General features: G+C 36.8%; 1 protein-coding gene across 1 annotated transcript; it reads left to right on the top strand.

The window, feature by feature from the left end:
- The first annotated feature begins 3,128 nt into the window (after nucleotides 1-3,128).
- On the top strand, nucleotides 3,129-9,894 carry LOC104436440 (nuclear transcription factor Y subunit A-3). Its single transcript, XM_010049209.3, has 6 exons — nucleotides 3,129-3,373; nucleotides 6,649-7,043; nucleotides 7,378-7,490; nucleotides 7,563-7,634; nucleotides 8,171-8,350; nucleotides 9,309-9,894. Exons 2-6 carry the CDS (start codon nucleotides 6,734-6,736, stop codon nucleotides 9,648-9,650), a joined length of 1,017 nt encoding a protein of 338 aa, XP_010047511.1. The 5' UTR covers nucleotides 3,129-3,373; nucleotides 6,649-6,733; the 3' UTR covers nucleotides 9,651-9,894.
- Nucleotides 9,895-12,141: the final 2,247 nt, after the last annotated feature.

The raw sequence follows: 12,141 nt of genomic DNA on the forward strand, positions 1-12,141 counted from the left end.
GATTTTGTAGCAAGGGGTGGTGGAAAAATAACAGTCACAACGGCAATTGACGGCGGAGGTGACAATGACCGGCTACAATGGTAGTTCAAGCAGTCCTCTTGTGAAGGTTGAGCATAGTATTTGTCAGGGGTAACAGTGATAGCATGGCAGCAAGAATAATCCATAGACAAGGAGAGAGAACTCTTTTACTTCCCTTGCATTTTAAAAAAGAAAGAAGAAAACTAAGAGCTTATATGGATTAACTTTTCTTCTTTTATTTTTTTACTTAATCTAAATCTTGCGGCTCATTCGCTTTCATTTTTTCCTTAAAATCCGACACTCCTGAAATTTTCAAAATACTCGAATGTTAATACATAGATTTCACATATAATTTTTCCACAATGTCTTAGAGGAAAAAAAGAAAAAGGCTACTTTTTGCTTTTATTTAAATCCTAACAAACAGGTCCTAAAAGATAAAAAGAAAGAAAAAAGACAAAAGAGTGATAATTACAAACAAAACACATCACAAATAATTCTAATTATATAACACCGTACGGATTAAAAGTAAAAAAATCAAGAAAAGAAGTTGTCTACAACCACAACCAAATATCTGGATTGTTGCGTTGTCCGAATTTTGTGAGAGCCACGACCCAAGTAGAAATCCCAAATCAATGCCGAGCATTTCCCAGGTTGTCTCAATCAAAAAACATAAAAAAAAAAAAAAAATGAAAAAAAAAGTGTTTCAGGTGGCAATGTTTTTATTGAATTGCCATTTCCATCGCCCAGTCCCAGCCCACGCTTGGCAGCTCCACGCGCGTTGGAAAAAAGAAAGTACACACACATATATATGGGTTAATATCCTAAAAACCCCAAATTAGTACATATGACAAATTTAGCAAAACTATTTTTTTGATCACGAAAAATCACAAACTAATATACTTGTGAAAAATTTACCAAAACTAACCATAAAAAAATCCTAGATTGGTATCTTTGTGACAATTTACCTCTAACTAATTTAATCGATGCATTTGTGACAAATATATCCTCCGTTAAATTGGATTAATACTATAAAAAATTACAAAAATTATATAACCATGACAAATGAAGAGTAAAATCTCAAATCGATATTCTAATCAATTGTCACATGTCATTTAACTAAATAATTTGACAGTAAAATTTAACGGAAACTAACAGATGATAAATTTATTATATGTATACTAGTTTGGGGATTTTGGTGGTCAAAAAATTAGTTTTGGGTAAATTTGTCATATGTGTACCAATTTGAAGTTTTTCGAGGCATTAACCTTATAGATATATTAACCATATACAGATAAATAGATTATTCATTTTTTACCAAGAGGAATGCCACCGTTAAAAAAATGGGTTAACTTGGATGCTTAACACAAGACCATCTAATTTTATTCACTTTTTTTTTGTATAAATGTCAAAAATATATATTAATATCACTTTTAGGCTCCGTTTGTTTTTCGCAAAAAATAAAGAACCTAATAATTTTTTTCCTAAAAATGAATATTTTTATCACTTATAATTAGAAATGAACGAAAAATATCGTCATCATTCATAAAAATAATTACTTGTATCGCTTGTAATATTAATATCTTTGCACATGCATAGATATAATTTAATAATCGTGGTCACATGGCTAGATATTCCTATTCCATATTCACACGATATTTTAACTAGCATATTCAATGAAACTAGACCAGTTTTTCGTTTCATCTAGACGGAGATTGAATGCAAAACTAATGGGGAGATGTATATCCTTGAAAAACAATTATTACCAAAAAGAAAAAGGAACAATTATTTTGCATGGCTAGTGTTTTCTAGAAATAATTTATTTCAATCGATGATAGATTTTTATTTGATATTTCTCTCGAATATGAGAACCGTTAGATATTTTCTTGTTGAAAGTGATTTGAATGAGGTGAGTTGGGATGGGCCTTCGTGAGTGAGTAGATTGAGGTTAAAAAAGGCTTGTCGAACTAATTATTAGTTTTTAATTATTTTATATGTAGAAAATTGAAGAAAATTATTAAATTTTTAAAAATTTATTGTATTTATTGTATTTATGTCAATTCAGTTGTAATATTTTAATTATTCCAATTGAATCATAAACTTTTTAACGGTTTGATAGTTGTATCATTCCGATCAGTTTTTACCAAAAACCGTTGATGTGGACATTGATCCTAGCAGCACGATCGGCATTGATGTGAACATATTTTATAATTTTTTTCTTCGGCTAGCCCTTGCCTTTGATGGTCAAGGGTTTGGCTAGTTGCTAGCTTTGAAAGAAAAGAAAATATAAGGAAAGGGAGGAAAAAAAGAAGAAAATCAATTTTAAAAATTATTTATTTTGGTTGTGCCATTGGACAATCGATATCCATTTCAACAACTTTTGGCTAAAATTATAAACGTGAAAATATTTTATGATTCAATCAGCACAATTAAAATGTATTGAGACTGTATTAATACAATGACAATAAGTTGATGATTTTTTTTGGGTATATTCCCTAAGAAATCGGACATTCTCTTTCTTCAGGGCACCGGAAAAGAAGGAAAAAAAAAGTGTATTAAAAATTCTAAAATTTTGTCGCGAAAGTATATTAAAATTTCTCCTAAAATTTCTGATGAAAGTATAATTCAGGTATGATCAAGTTCTACTTTCAGTGCACTTATCCAACTAAAAACAAAAAGGACCCGACGCGCGTGGAGTCTACAGCTCGGGAGAGGGGCGCGTGGGGGGGAGGAGTTGCGACAGTGAAGGGCGGCTGGGGGAGGGAAGAGAGGGGAGAGAGCGACGGGAACGAAGGAGGGACGAGGGGGTCGAGGCGTGTGTGGGTGCGTGGGGCCATTCGGAAAGAGACGTCAGAGTTTTTATTCACAGAAACAAGCAAAGGTGGACAGAGAGAGAAGGCGAGTGGCGGTGGGTGGTGTGCGTCTTTATTGTATTCCCCCCTCCTTCCTAAGTCCTCCTCCTTATGTCAAATTTAATGGGTTCTCCTCTCTCTCTCTCTCTCTCTCTCTCCATCTCATCTGTTTCTTTCTTTTATTATTATTTTTTCTTTTAATTTGTGGGTGTTACTAGTCCCAGCACAAGCAAGAAAACAATGAGATAGAGTCTAGAGAGAGAGAGAGAGGGGGGGGAGGGGAGAGGGGTGGCTTAGGCTTACTATAGAGAGGGATAGGAGAGAGAGACAGGAGAGAGAGGGACAGGAGAGACTTTGTTGTTGTTGCTGTTGTTGCTGTTGTTGTGGTGGAGTGTGGAAGAAGGAGGAAGGAAGGGAGGGGGAGGTCTCAAGAGGGGAGACATGTTCAGCTTGATCCCAACAGTTCTATTCTTTGCTTCTTCCCTCCTGACCAGATCCTTCACCAGGTCTCTCCCTCTCTCTCTCTCTCTCCCTCTCTCTTCCTCTCTCTCTCTGTGTTTCTTGCTTATTCTTGCTTATCTCTCCAGCTTTTCTGTTGCTTGTGGTGGCTATTTTCCTTTCCAAATTCTCTCCTTTTCGTTTTCCTTCTTGGAGATATTCTTCCTCCCTGTGATGCTTTTCCTTCCTCTTCCCGGGAGATTGTTTTACTTCTTTATTTTGTGCTGGGTGGCATAGAATAGGATAGAATCTAGTTGGGTCGGTCTTATCTTGCTGATGCATGTTGGGTTCCAAATTGTTTGCTTTAACTTATCGTTGCTCCTTCCTTTTATTGGGGTACGCATGAGTAGGTCCCCGTGGGGAAAAATTCTTTCCCAGCTTCTTGTTTTGGAGCATGGGGTCGTTTCTGTTTTCTTGCTTTCACTCTTTCGGCCGTGAGTTTCTTTGCTCTTTCATGTATGTAGTACATCTTCTCCGGTGCAGTTTCATCGCGTTTGTTCTCTTGGTCTAAACGATGGTCCTTCCATGTTGCTGAAATTTCCCCCCTTTTTTTTTTCTGGAACGCAAGTAGGAAGAATTTCCGCTGAATTTGTCGAGGCCCCCATATGACCTTCTTTGATTCTTCTTTGAACGAGTCGTGGCCAAGGTGGGGTAGTTGAGAAATGTTTATTAAAGGGTCCCTTTGGCCCTAGTGTTTTGGCTGATTCATTGGCCAGTTAAAGTTCAAACCTGAGACACCCACCACGCTCTCAGGCCATCTGTTCCTTTTTTGTTTCTCGTTTCGATCCGTTGCATGTTGTCCACTTGTACAAAGGCAATCCACCTGTCTCATGTATTGACTGGAGGGTATAACGTTTGCGCTCTTTTGAGTTTTTCTGGAGTTAGGGTTCTTTTTTTTCCCCCCTAAAAGAAATTTGTTTTCTTTTTTCCTTCCTTTTGTCACGTGAATCCGGTGAATTGCATTTCTGGACCAGGACATTAGAGCTGCTCCTTCCTGTGAATCCCATTGGTTGGGTCGATCATGGGTCTGGATTTGACATTAGAAATGAATTTAGCCGTGTCGGATTCCAGGTTGTGGGGCATTCTTGGAACGCTCGTGCATGCTTAACATTTGACTGCCGATACAAGCAATCTCTGTGGTGGTTGGATATGCTAGCTTTTGTGTCCATGCCTCCTCTTTCTTATCTTTTCGTTTTTCGTGCAAGGGGTTTTTGATTGAGAGTTGGCTTATCTTCTTCTTTTCAAGACTCAAATAGCCTCGGGTTTTGTGTTTAGGGAAATCTAAGATACATTTCTATAAACTGCCGGGTGCAGTCAAAGTTGCTGGCTAAATTAATTTGCTCTCAGTATTCTAAAATTTGGTTTGCAAAGTCTCTGGCTTTCTAGGCAAACCTTTGATGTTGCCGCGTAGAAAATATAGGTTTTAGTATTAGCTATCGACCTTTCTCAAATTTGTTATGTGAAAACTACACACACACACACATATATATAAGTTATTACGGTTTGGAATGATTAATGGTTGGCATTCATCAAATTTTTGGATTCGTCTCATAGAATGGGAATGGGACTCCGGCTGCCCTTTAAGGGCAAGTATCTTACTGAATTTGTCCATATTACTGGTGGGGAGGTTGATGGCGAACAAATTTTGCACACTTTGTAGTGTAGAAGATATCAGTGTTGCATTTCCTTATAAACTTAGTCATAAAGGTTACGGAGGTTTGTATGGCTATCGCATTTTCATGAAAAGAGATCTATCATGGATTGCGTAACCGTTTAGAAGAGGCCACTTGTAGGAGACATTGGTGTTTTCTTGCTGTCAAAGACGTTGGTGCATTCTCTCCATAATGGAGTTTATCTTACAAATATTTCTTGTTTCTGTAGACTTTTAATTAATGGTAGACCTTTGGTATTGATAAAAGTGCATGTTAGGATTTTAATTGTTAAAATATGCCTTCCAACTACCAGTTTAAGCATATGAGCGGACAGTTGTCTCGCGAGTTTTTACATGTTATTGGACAGGAGGTCTGGTGATCAACTCTCTCTAGGCCCTTATTTGCCTCTACATTTGTAGTTATTTCTATGCTTCATTCTTAGGCAAAGTCAAGGTTGCATTTCCTAGACACACAAACATGTCTTGATGTGATAAACAACTTGAACTATTAGATTTATTGGTAGTGGTTTAGCAAAATTCTGTAGTATATGTAGGAAATGAAGGTCAGTTAATTATCTCTGTGATCTCTCTCTCTCTCTCTCTCACACGTGCGCGCGCATGAGAATTGCATGCATGCATATGGCTTCTATCTGTTTGAAATAGTCTCAAAGGAAAATTAAAAAGTTAATTATATGGGTGCCTTCAACAAGATATAGGTGATATGACAAAAGGAAAAAAAAAACAAAGAAGGAAACGAGATATGGGCAAACAGCCTCATCTAATTGTGAACTTTGCAATCTGCTTAGAAAGCACAACTTTGCAAATCAGCTATGCATGAAGAACTTTAACATGTCGATTCAGTAGCCTAAAACTTTAGACTGTTTGTGATTGCATGTTCTTGTTCTTTGGTGCGTCTAGATGGTAATAAGCCTGGCTGCTTAGATGAAAGTGTTTGATTTCTTCAGATGCTTCTAATCCAGTCTTCTTTACTTGAGTCTTTTGTGTGTCGCAATATTCAGACACACTGACACACATTAACTTCTTCATTTTGACAGGTATTAGATGTGTTTATTTTTTCTCGAAGTGCAGATTTTATAAGTATCAGGCATTAAACTTTTTAACCCACTTTCTTTATTCTATTCCAGATCCCAAAAGAATCAAAAAGTTATTTATTACAGCACACATCTAAACACAGAGCAGGATTTATTCAGAATTGACTTTTATCAATATTCGTGGCCTCATTAAATTTGTTTAGGTTTGGCTTATTGGACGTAATTTTTTGTGGCCTATATAATAGGAAGAGAATTTATGCTTTAATTACTATTCGTTTTGGTTTGCACGTTACTTCGAGATTGATATTCACCTCCATCGGTAAGTTGTTATCAAGTGAGTCAGATAATGACCCTGCAAACGGTCCCTCCGGCTTCAACTTACAATTCAAGCCATCCTTGATTCTGGTGCTACTGATGTCACAAATAAATCCCTTTATTCGCTCATAGCACCCCTTTTAGTTTAACTATTGATGTAACCATCTTCCATTTTGTTTGTTTGTTGCTCCTGCTTTATCTGGGAGAGAAAAAAAGTTACTTTATATGTTCAACTCATTAAAGTTCATTTTTCTTCTGTGAGCAGCTGATATCTGAATGAGCTGAGGAGAGTTCATTTCTTGTTCACTGTCTACTTGAATTTGGATCACTTTGTAAATTGCTGGAATTAGATGCCTATAAGAATCCAGAACTTGCCAAAGAAAAATTTCGATCAAGGTTCGAGCCTTTCGATGCCTCATGTCGGGGTGACTTACCCACCATGGTGGAGCCTGAATGAACAGCAACTTCCGCAATCTTTACCCAAAAATAGTGGCTTGAAAGCGGAATCTCCACCCATGCTCCATCATCAAGCAAAGCATTTAGGTCTTCAACTACAAGAACAGGAATCGTCTTCAACTCAATCGGCTGGCAATTCTTGCCATGAAGTGAGCGTCGTGGGTGGGGCCAACTCTCAAGATCAAAGCATTTCATCTGAATCTGGTACTTTACTCTCTTATTTTTTCCCCACTTTTCTGCTATTCTTTCTAGTTTTTATGGAGGACACTGCGGGAGGGTGTAGGATGGAGTAATGTAGATATATGTGTGTCCATATGCTGCAATTGATAGATTTGGATTTGGTTCATTTTTTAGGGCATTGGCATGTTATGATACTTTGGGACTATGTCTCTATGACTTTAGAACTGACCTGAGAATCTAGTTCTGGTCCTCATTAGTCGTAACAGTTTCTTTCTTGACTTAAGTTCTGTAATTCACTGCTCGATTGTGCGACTCTGATTGGTTTAACTTTAAACGGGTTGATTATTCTTTGATTTAGGTCAAGATGAAAGTTGTGGCAGGAGCTTTGAGGGCCAGACAAAGCCAATTTTCATGTTCAACAATCCGGAGATTGTCTTCAATTCTTCACTAGCTGATCAAAATCAACCTCTGGTATGCTGAGCCATTATTTTGGTTAATCCGTGTTTGGTAGATTGTTCTTCTAATGTTTGTTTCATTGTCCAGATTCGTGTTCCATATCCACCAGTCGATCCTTATTACGGTGGGCTTCTGACTGCATACAGACCACAGGCTATTGTAAGTGATACACATAATGAAAAAGTTCACGTTTTCTTTAATTTTTTGTTTTTTCCAGTTAAACAGAATGCACTTCATTTGCTGAAAAGACATGATTTCTTTACATTGTGAGTAAATTCCACCTATGTGATTGAGTCATTGAACTTTAATTTTAATTACCTAATGCACATGCACTAAACTTCCATTTCTTGGCAATTGATTCATTTCGATGGGAATCCACCCAATTTTTATCCGCATGATGCGGATGTGGCAGAACATGGCCAATCTTTTGACCACCATGTGATAGCCATGTGGGCACCACATGGGAGTCTCGCCAAGAAAGTGGCGAGATGTTGGTCGAAGTGAAAGAAATTTGAAGGTCTGGTGCATCAGTTTAATGAAGTCAAAGTTCATTACTTGATTGCAAAAGCCGATAAAGTGAAATTTACCCATGACCTCTTGTAGGGTGCCCATTTTTTTAATGTTCTCTAGATGTTCCCTCCCCCAGTTTAAACCTCTTTGGAAACTGTTAAGACTAATGTTATTTGGGATCTCAGATTCAATCCCAGGTAGGATCTCAAATGTTCGGGATGGCACCTGGACGTGTTCCATTGCCACTTAACCTTGCAGACGATGGACCAATCTACGTCAATGCAAAACAATATCACGGAATTCTTCGGAGGAGGCAGTCACGTGCGAAGATGGAGGCTCAAAACAAACTAGTCAAAGCTCGAAAGGTGTGTGTTCACGTTCTTTGATGAGTTGATCTTAGAACTCCATCTGGTGTCATGAGTCCAGATCATGATCCTGTGCGGAACCATTTATAATTTGTTTTGAGCTGTGGCCGACAATTACTTAAATGAGTATGCATAACTGGTCACTTCTGCATGCGTATTGACTTTACCCGGAATAATATGACACCACTAATAGCACGAAATAGTGAAGTGTAGGGAGAAAAAAACTTAAATATGAAATTTAAAGAGAACTTGCATATGTTGCATTTCCTAGAATTCCTCCTCCTTAGAAGATATAGTGTGAAATGATCCCGCAGGATGTAGCGGTACCTAGTTATCAACCAATTTAGTCTATTTGTAATCTCGTGTCTTTTCACACTGGCAAAGGGGGTGCTAGTTGGGCATCCTCCCGCTCCCTCTTGTGGGCTTGTCTTGCCCATTCCAAACATGAAGGAATTTGACTTTGTAACCCTAGAATGTTAGATAATCTGATTGTTTCTTTGTTTCTGTAAAATCAATTAGCAGAAATAATCAAACGCTTTCTTTTGTTGTAAGTATTCAACACGAATGTATAATAAATTCTTTTGTTATCAAACTGAGGAAGCATTTGTTTGATAATATACTTTCTCTCTGCTGAATAATACAAAGCTTATAAGTTGTGCGTGTACATGGCACTGAGAGAATAGGTTCTTAGATATGAGCTAATCTAATAATCGAACAAGTAGGCTCTACATCACTTTTTAAACTTGAAAAACAATTCGTTTATTCTTAGTTCTAGCAAATTAAGACATGTTGGATTAGATGTCTGGCAATCTGATGTTGACTCCAAGTTATGCTGACATAACAATGAATGAAGTCTCACAGATCGCCAGTCCTGTCAATCACAGTGGTTGCTAAGTTTGTTGTGATTAAATGGCGATGATATTTTTTTGTTTTAACTTTTTGACCTGATCAAATGCAGCCTTATCTTCATGAGTCGAGACATCTTCATGCCCTAAATAGGGTCAGAGGATCAGGCGGCCGCTTCCTCAGCACGAAACAGCGTCAGCAGCTCGACCCTGCTTCAAGCAGTCACAGCCCATTTGCAACTGGACCCAGAGATCGAAATAAAGATGCTTATGAACCAGAAACTCACCAAGTGGGAGCCAGTGAGCGGCAGTTCACTTCAACCATGGCCGGCGCGGACTTCTATCCGGATAGCAGGTTCTCTGGAATCTCCACCCACATGGGAGGAGCAATGCAGTGCAACAAGGGGCTCATGCGCGGCAGTGCAGCCCAGCACTGCTCTTCATCCGTCCGGTGAGCAAGTGGTGCAAAGTTCTAAACCACCACGTCACCTGGACGGGGCAAATCATCCTTGGCTTTGTTAGGTTCAACTCCCAACTGTTTCATACTTTGGTCGCGATATGACACCATGTTGTCTGATACTATTTTACTGATGTTGATTGGGAAATTCAAGTTAGATAATGTGGGTAGATTTGTGGATGTGTCCATGAAGCCTTCCCGGCCGTCCCGGTCCGTCGCCGGGCATGTTGTTTAATCGTTCACTGCATGCATGTCTCTCTCTGTTTTGCTTGAGAAATTGCCGTACACGTACTCTGCACGTTAGAGTCGAGCTTTACTTGGTAAATTTCTCTTTTGGGAATGAAATGGATGTTAGGGGAGTGAAAAATGGATGGATTGGAACTTGCTATTGAGCTCGTTGAATGCCTCGGTCTGCGTCCAATTTGAGAAGTGATCTTTGTGGCCGGCCAAGGAGGATTTCTTGTATGACGAAAAAAAAACTAGCATTTCTTGGGCATTGTGTTCTTTGAAAAATTAGGGTTTCTTTCTCTTTCCCTTTGATTGGGCGGAGATGGACTGGAATCTTTTTTTAGAAAAAAAGAAAATGGTAGAAATGATTCATGAATTTGGACCTGATGTATAATATCGTCTTTAAATTTTTATTTTTAATTTACTTAATGTGATTTCTAAATTTCAGCTTATTGTGTGATATTATTATGAGCTTTTATTATTTTCAATGTGGTGTCGGGATTTTTTGTCCACCTCTAGTTATCGTATTGTATCAAATGTTTAGGATAATTGTCCAAAAAAATCTTGTAAAAAATCTTGTACAGTTAATTTAATCATAAATTTTATAATTGTGTCAATTAGTCTTATATCTTTTGACAATATGCTAATTTAGTTTTAAGCCCTTTGAAAATATGTCAATTCAACTGTAAACCTATTATTTAATTAAAGCCATAATGATTATATTGACAATCAATAAAAGGTTTAAGAGTAAATTGACATAATTAAAAAAAAATTGTGACTTTTTAAATAATTTTTCAATAATGTATCCGTCCTTAAATTAATGGAAATATAATATTGAATATTTTCATATATTATATGGAATAAATTAAATACTTATCAAAACTTTAGAAATTATATTAACAAATTAAAAATTCATACATGACATATCATTTGTGTTTGTGTCCCAATAAATAAATAAATAAGAAAGAAAATTATGTGAATTTATACTTTCATTTGTTTTTTTTTTTAAAGTGAATGATTTAGAAAAAATTTCTAAAAAATAATGACTAGTATTGCTTGAACTAGTTAATCGCCAAAAAAATGTTTCATTATCAATAATAATTTATATTAAAATATTTTCGTGAATAATGGAAACATTTTTGGTTTATTTGTATTCGTAAGTGAGATAAGTGAGGTCTTTAAAAATTTCAAATCGTTCGTAAGGCAGAATGTGATTCACTTTGGGTATTAAAAATGAAACTAATAAAAATTCAAAATCATGACGGAATGATAGAGGGAGAGGAGGGCGCGGAATCTTATCTTTACAAAAAATTAAAAGGGGAGAATAAAAGGGTTATATCGACCTAACTTTAGATAATTATTAAAAAAATCGAAACTTTAGTTAAAGGGTGCACGTCGGACTCTAATTTACCAATAAAGACGTGTCAGCGGGCCCTTGGCTACAAAAAGAGATTTCATCCTGAAGTTCCGGAACATCTCCCGTCTGTAAAGTTGCAATTGAAAGCTTTATGTTAAAGAAGATAAAATTAAATTTAGTAAGGTGTGAACTTATTTTATTTTGAAACGAGCTTTTTCATCGTAAAAGAAAGAGTGAGAACCATTTATTCTTGCTTGTGATTATCACCTCGTGCTAGTATATTCTCAATCTCTATAAATCTTGATTACCTCATATATGATAAAAGGCATTTATTACCAAAAAAAAAAAAATGGGCTCATTTAGTGGATAATCAGGTGTTTTGCTAGCGTTTCAAATCAAGTATATTGGTAATTTGAAGGTATTTTTCTTCCCCTTCTTATTCACCCTTGATAGGCACCATAGATTCAGTCATTATTGCCGAGGGCCATCGATGTGATTGGATCTAATAAATATTGAAATAATTTGGTGGCGGTGTCTTCATTGTTTTTAATGTATTGTGCAAAATGTCACTTTTGCACATTCAATGCTTTGAACTTTAATGAAGGGAGACTTTTCTTGTTCAAATTAAAGTACGAGAGTTTTTCCAAAGAAATATAAGAATTTAGAGAAAAATATTTCGCCAATATGTAATTAAATTGACCGAATGAGAACGAGAAATATTTTCTAAGATAAAAATCAAGCGACATTTTTATGATTATTCCTTCCTTCCTTCCTTGGTCTGCCGTCTCTGCTTCGACTATGGTGGGCCTGATACACTGAGGAACTCGGCCCAGTCCAAAACCCATCTGATTCTTCGCATATTCAGCCGAAAAAAATGAAAAAGGAGAGAGAGAGAGAGATAGTT

This window comes from Eucalyptus grandis, chromosome 3, assembly GCF_016545825.1.
Source record: "Eucalyptus grandis isolate ANBG69807.140 chromosome 3, ASM1654582v1, whole genome shotgun sequence".
Lineage (NCBI taxonomy): Eukaryota > Viridiplantae > Streptophyta > Magnoliopsida > Myrtales > Myrtaceae > Eucalyptus > Eucalyptus grandis.

Excerpts from the sequence above, each read along its gene's own strand:
- LOC104436440 (XM_010049209.3), top strand. The coding sequence starts at position 6,734 with ATGCCTATAAGAATCCAGAACTTGCCAAAGAAAAATTTCGATCAAGGT. Across the intron at positions 7,044-7,377 it reads AAGCATTTCATCTGAATCTG|GTCAAGATGAAAGTTGTGGC; the intron begins GTACTTTACTCT and ends TCTTTGATTTAG. Across the intron at positions 8,351-9,308 it reads AACTAGTCAAAGCTCGAAAG|CCTTATCTTCATGAGTCGAG; the intron begins GTGTGTGTTCAC and ends GATCAAATGCAG.